Here is a 20,212-nt window from a genome sequence, read left to right as displayed (position 1 = left end):
GTTCGAACGCGTCACACGAAACAAAAAACCTAAAGGAAATGTGGTTTTTGTTTTGTTTGTTTGTTTTTTTGCAAATGTGGATTTTAATTGTAGTTGAAACCCGATGATAAAATATAATCATGAAGAGCACACTTATTCTAAAACTTTGTTTCTATCTTAGAAATCGAACAGTTTAGATTTTTTCGAATATTAAATTTGGAAACCCTAAAAAATACATTAAAGTAAAACTTCAGTTCGTCAAACGAATTGAAGAAGCATTACTAGTTTTAGGAAAATGCGACCTCTACCGGTTGTCTGACAGAAGGAAATACGACCTCGGTTAGTGGTTCCCTGAGTGAGTACACAGATATGAAAAACCACTTTGAGAAGCTTGAAAATGAGTTTCATAAAGGATAAATTTGTTTGAAATAAGCAAAACTAACGTTCTTTACATAAGTATTGTTGTTACTTTAGTTGTTTTAAATATAGGTTCAGTTCGGGTTAGATTATTTTTTACATAAACATTTATTGTACTTTAGTTGTTCTAAATACAGGTTAGGTTCACGTTACACATATGGTCCTTTAATGCTTGTTGACATCAAGTGACTTGACGGTAACCTTAATAGCTTATAAAGTTACAAATTGGGGTTAGATACCCACAATGGGCACAGCGCACATAACCCATAGTATGACTGTGCTCTTAAAATCTGACAGCAACTCATAACTATAATAATCGGTGTCATGTACACGCAAGGTAATAACACAGGTAGCCCACTGTATATCTGTACTCTTAAGAAAATCTAATAAATAAAAATAAAATGGTATGTGTCATGGTTATACCTGTTATGTGGTTTCGAGCTTATGGCATTTATAAGTTTCACACATGTGTATGTGTAAATATACATATATATATATACTGATGGCCAAAATATTAAGGCCAATGAACATAAAGAAGAAATATGCACTTTGCGTTGTTAGACTCAACCACTTATTTGAGTAGAGCTTCGAAAGATTGAACTAAGAAAAGGGAAAATATTTTTTATTTTTTTTAGTATTTAATAGGGAAAATGTGAACACTATGAAATTAGCCTAAATACTAGTGGTCAAAATTTTAAGACCGTACTGAAACGAAGCACTAATCGGGAAACACGTAACGAAATTTAGTTACTTGTGTTCAAGCATTAGCGTTGTCAACATCTTCCACTGACATCTCCCGTGTTACATTGGGTAAAAACATGACAAAAAGTTAAAAGTTGACAGAGTTTCAACGTGGCAGAATTGTCGAGCTGAAAATGCAAGGTCTCTCTCAACGTGCCATCACTGGTGAGATTGGGCGTAGTAAGACCCTGAGGGATAAAGAAAAAGAATTTCAAGTGGTCGGCCCAAGAAACTTTCGCCGGCGTTGAGCAGGAAAATTCGACGAGTTGTCCGGCAAGATACCAGCCGATCGTCGAACCAGATTAAGGCCCTTACGGACACAGAATGCTGCTCAAGAATGATAAGACGGCGTCTACGAGAGAAAGGCTTTAAAAACCGTAAACGTCTTCAAAGGCCACGCCTCCTTCCACAACACAAAACAGCTCGATTAAATTTAGCTGAGAAGCACCAAACATGGGACGTAGAAAATTGGACGAAGGTTTTGTTCTGTGATAAGAAAATATTTAACCTGGATGGTTCATATGGGTTCCAACGTTACTGGCACGATAAGGATATCCCACCGGAGACATTTTCTACACGACACAGTGGAGGAGGTTCCATCATGATCTGGAGTGCTTTCTCCTTCCATGGAACAATGGAACTCCAGGTTATACAGGGGCGTCAAACAGCAGCTGACTACATTGGCATGTTGGAGAGAGCATCCTTATTGCCTGAAGGCCCTCGCTTGTGTGGAATTGACTGGATCTTTTAGCAGGACAACGCTGCAATCAACAATGCCCGCAAGACAAAGGACTTTTTCATGGCGAATAAAGTAATTCTTTTGAACCATCCAGTGTGTTTGCTCGAACTAAACCCCATTGAAAATGTTTGGGGTGGATGGCAAGGGAAATCTATAGAAATGGACGTCAATTCCAAACAGTGTGTGATCTTCGTGAAGCCATCTTCACCACTTGGAATAACATTCCAGCCAGCCTTCTGCAAACGCTTATTTCGACCATGCCAAAGCGAATGTTTGCAGTTATTCGCAATGATGGCCGTGCAACTCACTACTGAGACCTCTTGTTGGGCATTTCCTACCCTGTTTTATGACATCTTTATGTTATGGTCTTAAACTTTTGACCAGCTAGTATTTAGGCTAATTTCATAGTGTTCACGTTTTCCCTATTAAATGCTAAAAAAGGTTTTTTATTTTTGTTTTCCCTTTTCTTATTTTCATCTTTCGAAGCTCTACTCAAATAAGTGGTTGAGTCTAACAACGCAAAATGCATATTTTTTCCTTTATGTTCATTGGCCTTAAGATTTTGACCAGCAGTGTATATGTCACCAAATGTTCTACAGATAAGAAAAGACTTAAAAAGCTGCTTGAAACACTGTGCCAATCAACATCAAGTTAGCGGGTGAGTTGTCAAATAACTATGCACCTAAAACGTAAACACTTTATTTCTTTTTATCTCGGTTGTCTAGACGATGATAACCTAAAAAGGTGGATTTCACAACTGAGAAGAATGAAAACAAATACGATATAAGAAAGTTCTCTGATAATGTATATTATTCTTTTAAATATGTTGAACTTGGCAACAAACGTCTGTAAAGAAAAAAAAATAAAACGCCAAAAGAACGGATTGGTAGTTCTTACACTCCGCAAGACTAGGCCTAAGATTCTTCCTACAGTCGCATAAATAAACAGCCGAAGTATTTTACTCTTTTACGTTTAACGTAACTGAAATATTACTTTAATAATAATTATTATTTGTAAAAAAATAAATTGTTTGCAAGCTAGAAAGACTGTTTATTTATTTTATATACGACTTTCAGATTCGTATTTTTTTCCTCTCAAAACATTTTTTTCCGTACTTAAATTCTTCACTGAATGTTTTCTAAACAGACTGAAGATATTTTATTAATACGATTGTTATTTTGACATAATTTCTGTTACTACAAGTAAATGTTTTCAAACTTTAAGCATGGCAGTATTATTTCTATGGTTCTCAACGTGAATAACCTGACTGGTCACTTCTGAACCTGATACTTTTATAATACAATGATAATATACTTGTTTTTGGACAAATTACTAAAAGTTGTTTTATAGCAAATTAATGGCCACATTATTCCAGTTCTTATATTCCTTATACTTTTATTGAGGCCAAGAAATAACGTTCATCTCTCAGAAGCTTTGGAACTCACAAAAGGGTGTATAAGAAATAAATAAACGGTAAATAAATAAATAAATGGTTTACAAATATTACCTGTTTTGTTTGTTTTTGTATGATTCTATATAGATTTTATGTGCAGAAATCTTAATTCACGAGTTTTATAGCAATTATGTAAACAAATCTTTCTGGAGTTTTTGTTTAACCGTTTTAAGGCAATACCATCTTGAGTATCAGCTGCGTTCATTCACTGCGGGAAATCGAACCCCGGACTTTAGTGTTTTAAGTCCTCAGACTTACCGTTGTCCTACCGACGGACCTTTCAAGTGTGTGTTTTCCTTATAGCAAAGCCACATTGAGCGATCTGCTGAGCCCACCGAGGGAAATCGAACCCTTAATATTAGCGTTTTAAATCCGTAGACTTACCGCTGTTCTAGCGAGGGTAGGAACTAGGTAGAACCTTTCTAGCGAAATTAATAAATATAATGCTGTTTAATATGAAATCTACCAATTAAATTTCACTGGAAGAAATACTCATGATACATTTCGAAGTACTCAGCAAGAGGAAATTAATTATTGGAAAAAGAGAAACAAAATATTCCAAGACAAAGAATGTTTCAAAGTTATAAAAACATTGACCTCTTTTGTCGGTTTTCTTGATTCTTTAAGTTCTCAAAACTCTCCATGGTTTTCTGTGAAGATAGCCTTACACTTAAATACAATAACGTACTCGTGCTAAAAAACTGAACGAAGTCAGGGTTTGTATGGTTTTACAGCTTTGTTACAAGAAAAATGAAATTCAAGCTTGAAATACCAACTTGGTAACTTGTATCGCGGCTGTTATTTGTACTAGAACAAGATGTATTTAGATAACATTGATTAAAGAAAGTACTAACAAGATTTTAGATGTATTTTAAAAGGTTTAATTCGTTTATTTTATGGAGAAAATATATATTGGTTATTACGTATCAAATGTGCATAATTCTAGGTTATCAAATTTTATAGGAATACACCGATTGGCCACCAGTGGGTGGATCTGGACAATCAAATGACGGAAACAGAAGTGAAACTGTAAACTCTTATCATCAGTTCTATCAGACGTTCTACGGAACACCGGAAGCAGTGAATAATTTGGAAAGGACATATGGGCCAACAGGACGTGAGAAAGTTTTAACTACCCAAAATATTCAACAAAGTAAGTGTTCAATTAGGTTTCTACAGGGCGTGTTTCTTCACCTTTCGGTCCGGAATGGCCAGGTGGTTAAGGCACTCGAGTCGTAATCCGAGGGTCGCGGGTTCGAATCCTCGTCACACCAAACATGCTTACCCTTTTAGTAGTGGGGTGTAATAATGCGATGGTCAATCCTACTATGCGTTGGTAAAATAATAGCCCAAGAGTTGGCGGTGGGTGGTGATGACTAGCTGCCTCCTCTCTAGTCTTACACTGCTAAATTATAGACAACTAACGCAGATAACCCTTCAACAGCTTTGCGCGAAATTCAAAACAAACCAATTTATTTAAATCGTTTTATTTTTAGTCTTTAACTTTAAAATGTTTTTAGAACATCGCATTACCTAATTTTAATGTTTTATTTCCAGACTAATTCTCCTATACAATCGCATTTTGCAAAAAATAAATTTATTTTTCATGAACTACGACGTAATTTTCCCAAATATATCGCGGGAATGATTTTTCGTCACAGGGAAACGAAAGTCAAGTCAGTTATGTCTCTATTTATCAACTTAAAATATGTTATTGAAAACTCTCAATTTCAAGTGGTTCCAGAGTATTTAGTCATGTAAATATTCTAATTGGTTAGAAGACTAGCCTTGAATTCTTGGCTTATAATACTATGCCTATTATGTCATTCATTGATAATTTAAAACGATTATTTTTACTGTTAATACTTAGCCTTATAATCATTATCATTACGTATCCATCCCCTACATAAATTTTTATGTACTAGTACTTTGGTTACTCCCATTAAATAGTTATTACATGGAATAACCTTGATGTAAGTCCGTGTGGATAATTCCACAAGCTATTAAGATCTTTTACCATGACTATCGAGTTGTTCAGTTGCTATTTTTATAAGTTTCGCACGTTATACATAAACAATAAATTATCTGCAGTCTTGATGTTTCAGACAACCTTTTCGTATGACCCAGTGAGAATGAAAACGATATCTACTGATAGTTATAAGTAATATGTGTGGGCCAGATGTGAAACAATATGCACCCTTTTGTGGAGCTCTTGGCCCCACTTTATACGAAAAGGATGCACATTGTCATTCTATGTAATGTCACGAGATAACCTTCCGATACGAAGTACAAGTTTATAGGCAGAATGTTTCATCACTGACAGCTGATAAAACAGCGGTTTCGTCTAATACGAAAGAAGAGAAATTGCTACAAAGAAGCAATACCTTTTAACTGAAATACCACAAATTCAATACACGTTGGTTCAATGGAGGTCAAAGTGCAGTACACATTGGACACGATTCTTATAACGACGGACTAACTTAACATTCTTGTCTCATTTGCTTGCGTAATAAGCGTAACGTGGCCTGGTGGATTATGGAACTCGACTCGCGATTCACGGGTCGCAGGCTTGGTTGTTCTTTCAACTGTGAGGGCGTTATAAAGTTACGGTCAATCCCACTATTCGTTAATAAAAGAGTAACCGAAGAGTTCGCGGTGGGTGGTGATGACAACCTGTCTTCCCTCTGGTCTTACCCTGCTAAATTAGAAACGGTTAGCGCAGATGACCCTCGTGTAGCTTTGTGCGCTATTCAAAAACAAACCACACAAGCCTAACCTTTCAGCTGTGAGAGTGTTATAATGTTTCGATCAATCCCACTCTTTGTTGGTAAAGTGCAGCCAAAGAGTTGGGAGCGGATAGTGCTGACTAGACTCTCTATTCTATCACTTACAAATTAAGAACGGCTGGCACAGTTAGCCCTCGAGCAACTTTGCGTGAAATTCAATAAACAAAGTAACAAATTATTGTATTATTAATATTTCACTAGCGTTACGAGGCAGACTATCTAACACACGTTTAAGGCAACTTCAACATCAAGTGAAAATAAAGGATTTTTTTAACGTCCATTTTCATAACTATTGAAAACAATGTTATAAAGGTCGCTACTAATACTGATTGAGCCAGTAGAGTGATTACATTGCAGAACGGCGATGAAAGCAGACAGAAATTCACTAAAGTAAGACCGTGATTTAGCAACGGAAGTAAAGTAAGGTCCAACTGCGTAAGAAGAACAAAATTTCTATTATTCCTATTAATTACAAAAACTCTAATTAAACCACTTCTGTAAGACCTAATGCTAAGAAACTCCACATACTTCACTGAGGTTTAATATATGCAGTTGGTGTTAAAAATACATTTAAAATATTGATTTATATTCTACGAATTTATTTCATAAAAAGGGGTTTCGTAGCTCAGCAAATGACTATTAAAAACTTACGCCAGTGTCTTCAAAAAACATGGTGCTTTTGATTGGAGCTCATAATGTAGTTTTAAACAGTTTAAGCTCTAAACATTAAGCCTGTGTTAGAGTTTCGAGCTCAGTTAAGCATTGCTATAATGAAAGAATGGCTTTACAAAATAAAATATTTTTGACATATAGCTTAGAATTATGTAACATATGAAAAGAGATAGTTTTTTCCCAAGCGTGTTAAGGCGTGCGACTCGTAATCTGAGGGTCGCGGGTTTGCATCCCCGTCGCGCCAAACATGCTCGCCCCTTCAGCCGTGGGGGCGTTATAATGTCACGATCAACCCCACTATTCGTTGGTAAAAGAGTAGCCCAAGAGTTGGCGGTGGGTGGTGATGACTAGCTGCCTTCCCTTTAGTCTTACACTGCTAAATTAGGGACGGCTAGCACAGATAGCCCTCGAGTAGCTTTGTGCGAAATTCAAAAACAAACAAGATAGTTTTTCATACCTATATATATATATATATATATATATATATATATCATATTTCTCAACCATGGTCATCGGTACGTTTAACAAATCATAAGCTTACAGTAATATGTCATTGTAAAACGTAGTAATGTATTTACAGTTTATAATAACAAATTATTAAAATGAGATTACTCTTTTCTAGAAAGTATTTTATTGACCTAACGTAGCATAAAATCTTAAGTTTACATTAGCATGCTAGCGATGATTCACTTTTACAGATAGGTGACGTTCTTGTACGGCTTCTTTTCAACAAATAACCCTTTTTTGTGTGTGTGTTTTTTTAAAAAACAGACAGTCGTCAAGACCACTGAACCACGTTTTTGCTAATTGGTTAGTTTTGAATCTTCGTGCAAAGATACACAAGGGCTATCCGCGCATAGTTGTGCTAATTTTGATCTGCTGAACTAGATGGAAGGCAACTCGTGCTACTCTGACACAAATAGAGCACCCATCGTTCCAAAGATGAGCTGACTTAGTGATGTTTTTTGTAGCTTTTTTAAAACAATACTGTTGTCTCGTTATAACACATATTTATATTACAACAAATAACTGCTAGAAACGCCCCAGGAAACATTTTTTTATTAAATAATTAATTGCATGTGGATAATTTATCTTGTTTCATTTACTAAAGTAATTACTGAACTAAAGAAGGGAATATTATAATTCTGTTGGTTTGGTTTTTATCTACGTTTGTAAAAGCTATGAAAAGAAAGTTATGGGTCACGTTCAAGGGCACAGGAGAGAATAAAAACATTAGTGCAGTTCATGTAACAGATTTCTTCGAATAGCTGTTGTGTCTGCTTTCAGTTAATTAAAGCCATGATTGGCTTCACTCCAGATGGCCTATCTTATATAGTAACGTAATCCTCCAACAACTTTATACTGTGAATTCTAGCCTGGTTTTAATTGCTTCGCAAAAGTTGAATCACTTTTCTGTCACGTGGTGTATCAAAGTAACATATGGAGATCATGTTTCAATGGTAAAGGACGGGTTACCTCGTAAATATCACTAAACGCTATTTCATCTTTGCATGCTAAGTTCAGTACCTCCTACCTTGCTAAAATTAATATTACTAATAGTCATTTTTTATTCTATATAAAAAAAAATCAAACGACCACACTACAATAATTTCTACATGTATTGTAAGCATGAAGGTAACCATCACAATATTCGTGATATATATTGTTATTAACTTATGTCACTATATCATACTTGATAGTTATTCTCTCAACAGTCCCCCAGTGAGTTAGAAGCAACTTAAAATCCAAAACTCGATACCCTGCGATGAACAAAGTCTGTTGTGTAGCTTTTCACTAGTGTTGTTGTCTGTAATTAAGAACAAAGCCACCCAATGGACTATTTAAGCTCTGTCCACCCCAGGTATTAAAACCCGATTTCTAGAGTTATAAGTCCACAGACATGCCACTGGGGGGACTTTTCACTAAGAAAACGACAACAACTTTTGTTAATCGTGTAGCATGTAATATCTTTTCATTTTTAATCTCTATTACATTATTTTACCCACATTTAGCGGGATTATTTGTACGTTCATGTATTTTTAAATCAATTATATGGTATATTACCCAGCTAAAGAAAATATATTAATCTTCCATTTAAGTGAGATAATAAGAAGGCAATCTCTAAAATATCCTTTAATCTAAGTTTACGATACTCTGCTCCCCTATGGGACAACGGTAAATCTACGGATTTACAAGGCTAAAATACAAGATTCAGTTCAGTTCGGTGAACAAATCACAGTTCGATGTAACTAGACGCCTCTTCAATAGGGCCCGGCATGGCGTGTTAAGGCATGCGACTCGTAATCTGAGGGTCGCGGATTTGCATCCCCGTCGCGCCAAACATGCTTGCCCCTTCAGCCGTGGGGGCGTTATAATGTAACGGTCAATCCCACTATTCGTTGGTAAAAGAATAGCCCAAGAGTTGGCAGTGGGTGGTGATAACTAGCTGCCTTCCCTCTAGTCTTACACTGCTAAATTAGGAACGGCTAGCACAGTTAGCCCTCGAGTAGCTTTGTGCGAAATTCAAAACAAACAAACAATCGATGTAACTATGCTACACACTCGAGCATTAGATACACACCTACAACTAAAGTTAGTTTACAAATACCCTAGCGGTAGTTTTCATGCACTTCGCTTGAATATTGCTTATTCTATTTTTGAGCATGGTATTTAAGCTACGTTTTCTTGCAGGCATTACGTGTTACATCAATAAATCTTGGCCCATTTGAAAATAAAACTGCGTAAACTTAAATGTATTTAATAAAGTAAAGTAAACAGTAAAGCACAGTAGTAATATTTATAATAGTGTGCAAAATATGAAGCAGTAATGAGCACACAGTGTATGACACGGTTTCAGGAGATAAAACAAAGAAACTCAAAACAACGAAGAAATAAAAACCCGAAATAAAGAACAAAATACATAAAAGGTGTTTATAGCAGGAAAATAAACGAACCGAAGCTAAATTATTGCAATATAAAGTGAATGTAAAGTTGTAATGAAGGCAAATTTAGCTGAATACACAGAAGCGTTTGAGTAGTAAGGATATGGTTTTCAACAAACTGCACATGCGTATTTTAAATCTGAAGTCAAGAATGCCCGTTGCTATTGTATCTAGTGTAATATCGATTTTCTTGAAAATTAACGTGGGTCAAATGTTGGTTGTGTTATATACGCTGCATATAAAAAAAACTGAAGTTAGAATCGTAACCAGTCGTCACGTGATAACACAAGACATTGTGCTATCGTGTAGCATACTCGTTGCATTAAGATGTTGGATTAAGTTGTTTTTTTTTAAAAAAAAAAAAATGGTGATTCTGATTGAAAAGCCAATATAACATCCGGGCTCTTCGGACGAAGACATTTCTAACGATATGATATTTTTAGCATTTCATCAAAACATTTTCGACAAACTTACCGGACAGACAAACGCAAGCGTATTATTTATACGTGTATACAAGATAAGCTTACAATATTCAGTATGTACGTTGAAAATAGTTTCTATTACCGTGAACTATTGTTATTATTTTTATAAAATAGTACCGTGAGTTATGAAATGTTTATTATGAAACACACCTAAACATATTCTCTTTATGTCACTGCGTTTATCTTTCTGTTATTATTTGTCCATTCTATTTTTAGGTGTCTTTAGCACCTCCTCTTAAATGTATGTGTTCTCACAAATCAGTCCTTTAAAACAGAAACAGACAGATAATGAAATTACCTTTGGTTCATAATCTCACGAGCGGCAGATTTGAAGGTGCATTTCAGGGACTCATGGATTCCCTATTTTTCATTTCGGGGACAGATTATGTGTTTTGACTATTTTTCTATTTCAACAACAGATTATGTGTTTTGACTTTTATTTTCAGGGACAGGTTATGTGTTTTGACTATTTTTTATTTAAAGGATAGCTCATGTGTTTTCACTATTTTTTATTCAGGGACAGGTCATGTGTTTTGACTATTTTTTTATTTAAAGGATAGCTTATGTGTTTTTACTATTTTTTATTCAGGGATAGATTATGTGTTTTCACTATTTTTATTTTCAGGGACAGGTTATGCGCCTTGACTTATTTTCAGGAACAAGTTATGCGTTTTGACTTTTTTTATTTTCAGGGACAGGTTATGTGGTTCAGTATATTTTACTGCATGTTCCTTCTCATATACGGAAATTGATAAGCTAATAATTTTTATTCGCAATTTTCACGTAAAGTTACCCAAAGTGTTATCTACTCATAGTTATCCATAATTTTGAACATGCATACTATAGAGAGAAGACTATTCAACAACACCCACCGCCAACTCTTCGACTACTATTAATGAGAGCTCAAGCTTGTTTACCCCTAAACTACGGTCAGTCCGTTACCTTAATAGAATAAATGTCTTATTTGTTATGGTTGGTAAAGTGTGGTATGGTTTTGTAAATAAATATATATGTGGATAATGATACGCATATGGTTAAATTATGTGAATACTAATTTGTTAAAGGAGAAGGAAAGATACATCATATTATATTATACATATTTATAGGTCGAGACATATTGCATATACCTAGCTATCTGGAAAATTCATGGATAATTGTAAATGGATTTCTTGTAATGTCATTACATACATTAATATGTATTCTTCTTCGTTTTCATATTACAGGTTCTTTTTCTTCAATCAAAGGCTACCTTATAAGCATTTCCTATGTAATCCCAACTTCCAGACGTGTTTTCTTATTTCTTTACTATCTAATAACTACACTGTTTCTCCTAATAACTATTAGTGCGTAAGTAAGAAATTCGCCATAATTTTCATTCACTTCGATACCTGTGGTGGGTAAAGCACAGTAGCCCATTGTGTAGCCTTGCGCTTAATTACAACCAAACAAATTGTCACTAGGGAAAATAAACTTCCGTTATATGAGAGTTTACAGTTTCTTTGACAGCTATATAAAATGTTACACCCGGAAAAACTGCTTGCAAATGTATTGGAAACTTGTTTTGGTGTTACCCAACATAAATAAATGGATCACTCAGGCCATAACCGTATGGAAAGCTTACATCATCACTACCTATCTTGTTTATTGATGAAGAGAAAATATACATTAAAAATATATATCATTCACTTCTCTCAACATATTTAGTAAATATCGTGTATTTTGTATTTTATTTTTCTTAACATGGTAAATGACTGAATGTTATTAAATTCTGTAGTAACATCATGAAGCTACTAACAGCCTAAAATATATATCTATTGGGCTAGTAGGTGAAACATATTTTGTTGGTAGTACAGTGGTCTCATCGTTAACGCTTTAATATTCGCCTGTGTATGCGGTGCACGTGGTGTGTATGCCTGCGTGAGAACCTCGTGCCAACTATGAGAAACTCAGAACAACGTGATCTCGCGCAAGTACCAAAGTTAGAAAGGAAAAAAGAGGGAACGTTCATTATAAACAATAACATTAATATATGGCATTTCTTTAAGCCTAATGTAGTCGAGTTCGTCTGTACAGCAGGTCAGCAAAAAATAAGGCATTGAAGAAAATTTTCAAGATTTGTATAACACAATTTTGCATCCAGAAAGTCTGAAAAACAGTAATGAAATAACTTGTCTTACTTTTATATATGTGTGTTAGTATAAAATAAAGCCGTTTGCCACTTAAGTTTAATAAAGCAACAGTATTAGTGTATTTAAGATTTTGATCCTTGCTATGTAGATGATTGCACAAACCTGCCCGGAAAACCTACCACCAACATTGAAGAATCATGAAGGACGTGATCATGGAGTGTTACACAAACGATCAAAAGGGACGTAACACCTACTGTTTATATAACACTTAGAATGACCGAACGTCTGCTGAAGTGATACCTATATAGCGTGGTATTCACACACAGCACAAGTGAAATGTCATTTGTTAATTAATATGTGAATAGGAAGAGTAAAAGATAAACTGACAGCTTGCGACCTGTACACGTGCTATTGTGACCACTACTAGGATTTTAATGAACTGCTAAAAGTGACTACATAAGAAACGGAAAAGAATGGTACCAGGAAGTGAGAATATATATATATATATTTCATTTAGTGATTCAAACGTAGTTCGCTTTAGGTATCGTGTCTGACCTGACCACTACTTTGTACAGGTCACGTGCAGTGATTTAGGACAACTGGGAACTGGTCACGTATGTTTCTATGTATGATATACCAAAGGTTAATGGTTAATGGTTAATGAGCCGTCGTTTTGTGTTCAGAAATTTATAAATTATTCACTAGAGTATACAGTGTAGTAAACGTACCCTAATTTCTTCATGGTGTGTGTGTATGTAAGAAATCAATGCTGATTTTATCAACACCGTATTTACTATATCAAAGGTGACTTACCCACTTGTTTATTTAGGTCACAGAAATTATCAGTCATATATATCGGCAATTACTTCAACACAACTGTATATTTATGCACCATCGCTGTTTAGACTTGTATAAGACAGCAGTTGGTTTGATCGATTAGTAGTGAGATCCATCGCTTGACGGCGTTAAAGATTCAGAAGCCATTCAACTTCGTCAGATAGTTATGTATAAAAACAGACATCTTAAACCTTTGAAAAGAAAAAAATACAACCCATTGACAACACTGTGTCATCACTGTCGTGTAGGCGTATTCACTTATTTACACCGTTGGTCAAAGTATATAATAACCTCTGTCTGACCACTAAAGAGTACAAAATGATGTTACAATATCATTTACTAAAACCACTTTCATGGACTAACCTTGCTTTTGTTCATTTGAGCATACGCATTTCTTTGACGTCAAGTGTATTCCGTGGCAACATAGCATACGTTTATCGATGCTGTTTGTTTGTTGTTAACCGCCAAGCTACACAAAGGGCTATCACTGCTGTGCCCGTCACTGGTATAAAAATCTAGTTTTTAGCGTTACAAGCCCTAAGACTATGGATTCGAAGGAGATTATATTAATATGATGGTTTGGGAAATATTTCATTTTTTAGAGAGTTTATAACTTGGGACATTTTGTCTAGTTCCATAAGACTTTTAAACATTTTATTTTATAGCTATATTTAAAATGTTTTGCTTGAATCTGGGGAAACACATAGTTCTAAGTGACCAGTTTTATCCAAATTACTGCACTCGAAAGAGAAGTAAAATATAACAACCCGTATTCTTCTTTACGCTGAAGAGCTTGAAGATGTCCGTCGAGCAAATGACCACTTTCTGAAGATCAGAAGCAGAGCAGAATGCAAGACCCCACGTCCGCAGGTCGTGCGGGTCAAAGATTATTATCCGGATATCTCCAAGTACTACGTTCCACACTGTACTATTCTACACCGTTGTCCGACGAGACAGGTTGTTGTGAAGATGGACTACACAGATGTGGTCCACTACAGGTAGAGGATGTCACTTTGTACTTCTATGTAAGTTTTGGTCACTTTTCTAAAATACTGTCTTGTAGTTACACTGGGTAAATACTGTCTTGTAGTTACACTGGGTAAATACTGTCTTGTAGGTACACTGGGTAAATATTGTCTTGTAGTTACACTGGGTAAATCTTGTCTTGTAGGTACACTGGGTAAATATTGTCTTGTAGGAACACTGGGTTAATACTGTCTTGTAGTTACACTGGGTAAATATTGTCTTGTAGTTACACTGGGTTAATACTGCCTTGTAGTTACACTGGGTTAATTACTTTTGGATTTTCTGTTTAAAGTACTCGTTTCTTATCATTTCTGAACGTGTGAGCTCGTACATTCGTTCACAAAACGAGATAGTAGAAGTCGTCTCTCTAGAGCAGTGGTTCCCAACCTTTTTTACGCCCCACACCCCTAAAAATTTTAATATGTTCTCGCACCCCTCACAGTAATTATTTATTTAAGAATAAAGGTGAAGGGAGCCAAAACAAATGTTATCTCGCACCCCTGGTTGGAAACCACTGCTCAAGAGGCACAGTATACTACATTCTCTTCCGACAAAACATTTGACAGTTCCTTAGCTAAATTTTCTTGCAAATTCGTTCAGTTTCTTACAGCAGATTAATTTAGAGTTAGTCGTAGTTCAACTAATAAAACACATTATCAATAAATTTCTTTTAAAATAGGAAAATAATGTTGAACATATTTTTTCAGTTATGGAAATCCGAAACATTTTAAAACAACGAAGCTTTTATCTAGTTCAACGTTCAGTGACGTGCACAGGGGAATGGCAGGATGGGCTCAAGCCCCTGTTTTTCTGCTCTTGCGCCCATAAAATACCCCTTTTCTAAGTCATAAAGTTCCACAACTATTAAAGACGCGCCCCCCGCTAGTACAGCGGTATGTCTATGGATTTACAACGCTAAAATCAGGGGTTCGATTCCCCTTGGTGGGCTCAGCAGATGGCCTATGTGGCTTTGCTATAAGAAAAACAAACACACACAAAACACACATTAAAGACGCATCTGATTATCCAGTGTGTATCAGATCAACCATGGTTTACCCTACCAACTACACCCTTCCCCAGAAAAAAAAACAAACTAACCTACATTGCGATGTTCAAAAGTGCTCCCAGGTTTTTTCAATGACCCCCTGCCCTTTTAATGTCCTCTCCACGTGACTGAACGTTCAGTAAGAAATGAAAGGATAATGGAACAGCAGTTACACCCGAATCGTTTTTCAAAACGGAAAAAAATAACTAAAATAATTAATTTGAACAATCTATAAGTTGAACACAGTTAATTATAAAACTCTGAAATATTTACTCGACGCCGCTTTAAAAATTAAATTAAAAAATAACAACTGGTGTTAATGTTTCAGAATGATTTACAGTAACCCGTTGGTTCTCAATATGATCCAAACAGCAACTCACATTGAAGTAAACTGAACTATTTATCAAGAATCTCAAACATTATCTGTTTAATAACTTCCTCTTCCCCAAGAATTAGTCGCATATCTTTATCAGATCACTTTCAGTTACCTTGCATGTTTATCATACACACCTGCGATATGTGTAGTTTTTTATCAGTGTTTTTTGTGTGTGTCCTTGTCCACATCTTTCTGTTATACCCTCAGAGCAAGGCTGCCAGTATTACTTTTAACAGTGTAGATGGAATGTGGAACGTGAACTAATTAAAAGATTTACCATGACATTTTATCAATATATCTTAAACCTCAAGGGAGTTAATAAAATTTGTTTTTGAATTTGTTTTTCTGTAGAAACAAGTACTCTTATTAAAAGTTCATAAGCATTAGGTTGGAAAGAAACACAGAATGGAATATTTCTAATTTAATCTCTTTAATTATTCTCTTTGCTTTTCTTACATATTTTGCTAAAAGTTTATTGAACAAGCTCGACTCTTCCAGAACGTTAATACTTTAATCTTTAAAGCGAGGCTTACGCGTAATACAAAAAAGACATAGCATTCACTTTTATGTCAGCAGAGGTTTACTCAGGTTGACAATGAAATGCTGTCTCCGAAAGCTATAAGTCTAAAGACTTAAAATGCAAGAAACAGGGTTTCGATACCTGTGGTTGGCACAGAACAGATATCCCACTGTGCAGTTTTGTTGTTTAATCACTAACAAACAATAAAATCACATTCTCAGTATTTAAAATTCCTGAAAAGTTGTTAGTGAACCCAATCAGGTCTGTTCATATCGCCCAAACTGAGCGTGAACAAACCATGGAGCTCACTGACTAGACTAAACTGCATTAGAATGGTTTTACCATTTTTTTTTCCTTGTTCGTCTTCGTATGAAGTTCAACGTCGATTTCGTTAGGTTGTTATACTTTCACAAACACGTCTGTTTAACTGATACACATCATGAAGTCTACCTCGAAGGTTCTTATAGACAATGAGAACAGAATACCAGCACTAAAAAGTTAGACACGTGCTTGTCAATTATCTACAGTCCAACATGGGAACAATATTAACCCTGTTTGCAGAAATTGAACCTAATGGGCCCTGTTTATAGATGTATATATATAAATGCAGGTGAGGTGTATATCAAACTGTTATAAATGTTATTCCTTTATCTTGTTTTGTTTTACCTTTGGTTTGATAACGTCTAGTGCACACTTATTTTACTTATTATCCTGATATTTCATTATCACATTGCCCTCAGTGTCACAGCGATACGTCTACGGACTTACAATACTATCAACCGGGTTTCGATACCCGTGGTGGGCAGAGCACAGATAGCCCATCGTGTAGCTTTGTGCTTAATTTCAAACAAACTATTATCAAATCTTCCTCTATATAACGCCCCCCCCCGCTAGTATAGCGGTATGTCTCTGGATTTACAACGCTAAAATCAGGGGTTAGATTCTCCTCGGTGGGCTCAGCGGATAGCCCGATGTGGCTTTGCTATAAGAAAACTCACAATTCTCTATATAATGAGTCAATTAGATGTTATGAACATTAACGCACTTTTACTTTCTATTATGATCAGTTTCAAAAATTGGTGATTCTCATTTCCTAGCACGAGTGCGCCTGCAAGTTGTAATGTGTAATAAACGCCAAATTTTGGGAATACGTTCTGAGAATTTGACAAATTTTTTGCTACTTTTTTATATTTTCTTTCATTGTTATAAAATTTAGTTCACAGCCACCTCTCAGAAATTTATTTCGTTTTCTCTTACCAAAGGAATTTGTTGCTGAATCATCCTGAAAAGGAATGGACTGTCGCTGGTTAAACGATACTGTTGACTAAACTCTGAAACACAGATATGAGTCGAAGGACATTTCAATATTATATCTTATAAAAAGTATAGGACAAAACTGTTGCTTACGTCATCACAATCTCTTTATACACGCACCATTAACAGTGTGGTTAGCAGGTGTTCCTCTCATTGTTCGTAGGAGCACGTGCTATGGCTCACGAGTGTTTGTACTACGCTTGGTTCTCTTTAGCCGATGAATTAAGCCCTTCTAACACGCCCTATTTTTCAGCCTGTACTATATTCTTTAGCGAATGGATATTAATGTATTCAAAGTTCGAGACATTAATGGACTCTAGCTTTTCCTTCTGATCAGGAGATATGCAAGACACGTTTACACTTGCATCTTGTGGCGTAAGTATACACGCTGAAAGTGCTGTAACTGATTTAAATATTTGAAAAAAAGTCAACTTCAATAGAAAAGGCTTTGTTTTGAGAAATCTGTAGAATTTTCTGGAAACTCTCTAGAAGTAAATGAATAATTTCAACACGTATCACGCCCCATCTGTCTGTCCTAAACAAACCTATCACTTACTACTTTTTAATGCAAGTTATAACAGTTGCTTTTAGGCTGAATTAATCTCTTCATAGAATAGTTTCACCGACAGTTTGTTATTGTTATAATAATTCTTCAAAACAACGAAGACTAACGCTAAAAGTAAGATACGTTTGTATTTATAGAATTACGTAAAACGAGCTCAAAAGCAGCCAACGTTTGATGCTATGAAAATGTAGAATAAACAACTGGTTTTCTTTCACATAGCCATGTAGGTCACAAAAATAAGGCTCTAACAGCTGCATGAAACAATGATATAACTCTTAATTCGGCCTGGCATAGCCCGGCGTTCGACTCGTAATCTGAGGGTCGCGGGTTTTATTCCCGTCGCACCAAACATGCTCGCCCTTTCAGTCGTGGAGGCGTTATAATGGGACGGTCAATCCTACTATTCATTGGTAAAAGAGTAGCCCAAGAGTAGGCGGTGGGTTGTGATGACTAGCTGCCTCCCCTCTAGCCTTACACTGCTAAATTAGGGACGTGTAGCTTTGCGCGAAATTCAAAAAAACAAACAAAACTCTTAATTTCTGAAAAACTCAAAGTAAAAAAAAAAGTCAAATTCATCAGTATTTATTTTTTTCCAAGAAAACGTCTCTCTTTTTTGGATTATCATGTTACTATGGAAACCCTAAATGTGCATAATATCTTACAAGAAATAAGTGCTATTGTGCTTAATGCCACTTAAAAAGAAAACGAGAGATGACTTATGTAATTATTAGAATGGTAATTTCTGTGTGGTTAGTTTACCAAACGAAATGAGTGGCACGTATAATAACATAGCAGCTAACATATTAAATTATCTTTGCAGACTTAACCGAGCTCAAGAAAAATTTTAAATACATAAACTAAAAGTGAAAAACAAACATATTCAAGACGGTCATTATTTTTTTTTTGTTCCATTTCACGATATCACTAACTGTATTGAGCTATTCTTTCGCAGACTCTACATCTAAAAGGTAATGGAATGCGAACAGGCTGGAACAACGCAGTGGAAAATTACTGTTTATTAATCACACCCAGTGTGAATGTCAACCAATAAACAATCGGCCAAGGATACGAGATAATCCGCTTCAACCAATTACAAACAACAGTCAGTTTCAAGGTCATCCAAGTGAGAAAAGATCAAAGTGAGTTTTGGTTTTGTTTTTTGACAGGTCGCGCTAAAGAGTATAAATGATTTATGGGGTATTTATTTTCCTCTGGCTTTAGTAAATATAAGAATAACTATCATTAGCCGTCTTTGCAATGGCACGAGATCAAGGATGTAAGACGCAGGAAAAAATATGAAAATAGAATTGGGGGGGGGTGAGACAAAAAATGTACTTCTTATATCCACGTGGCACTGTAGGTAATAAAATGATCGTCTTACTAATCAGAAATGGCCATCTGTGTCACACCGTGCATCCACTGAAATAATCTTATCAAACATTATCTATTTTAATTTTGCAATTTTTGTACACATACATATGATATGAGCTTGCTTTCTTTTTAGCATTATCTTAAAAATATCGTTGAGCAGAAGCTGTGTGTTATGGTTCATTTTTTTACGAACATGTCAAATGTCATTTCTTGTCGTTTTGCATTTGCGGCAAAGCTACTAATTCTATTTACTACTTTACCACCCTCCCTAACTTTGAACTATTGACCAGAATGAAAAAGCAGCACCCTATCACTTCCTTTCCACGTTAAGGGATTTACGGTTACTCTTATAACGCATATACAGCTTTTGAGTGCTGAAGTTTCCTCACCAACCAGCCAGCTCGAAAATTCAGAGCTCTACCAAAAGAGCAACCCATGCCTCTCAATCTTAACATTATTATACGTATCTATCATTGTAGTCAGTTACAAAGACAGCCGAGGACCTGAAGAATAATAATAGATTGATTTAATGAAGTCTTATAACACTGTTATCTTCAAAATCAATAATCTTGTAAAAACGAAGTACCATTCTTTGCAAAATGCGTCTTTGAGAAATTAATAAATTTATTTTATTTCTTCCAAGAAATATACGTTATATTTTATTACAGAACTGGTTTGGTTGGTTTGTATGTTTGTTTTTGAATTTCGCGCAAAGCTACTCGAGGGCTATCTGTGCTAACCGTCCCTAATTTAGCAGGGTAAGACTAGAGGGAAGGCAGTTAGTCATCACCACCCACCGCCAACTCTTGGGCTACTCT

The 20,212-nt window shown here is 35.5% G+C and overlaps 1 protein-coding gene across 1 annotated transcript in view; it reads left to right on the top strand.

The window, feature by feature from the left end:
* The window catches only part of LOC143231738 (uncharacterized), a 38,534-nt gene extending 19,340 nt beyond the window's left edge, over nt 1-19,194 (top strand). Inside the window, exons 2-4 of the mRNA XM_076466363.1 lie at nt 4,293-4,482; nt 13,968-14,202; nt 18,976-19,194. Of these exons, the coding sequence (XP_076322478.1) occupies nt 4,293-4,482; nt 13,968-14,179 (402 nt within the window). The 3' untranslated portion in view covers nt 14,180-14,202; nt 18,976-19,194. The remainder of the gene's footprint in view (nt 1-4,292; nt 4,483-13,967; nt 14,203-18,975) is intronic.
* The last annotated feature ends 1,018 nt before the right edge of the window (nt 19,195-20,212 follow it).

Source organism: Tachypleus tridentatus, chromosome 11 (assembly GCF_004210375.1).
Source record: "Tachypleus tridentatus isolate NWPU-2018 chromosome 11, ASM421037v1, whole genome shotgun sequence".
In the NCBI taxonomy this organism is placed as follows: Eukaryota; Metazoa; Arthropoda; class Merostomata; order Xiphosura; family Limulidae; genus Tachypleus; species Tachypleus tridentatus.
Note: the sequence above shows the minus strand (reverse complement) of the source record. Positions and strands in the feature narration are given on the sequence as shown.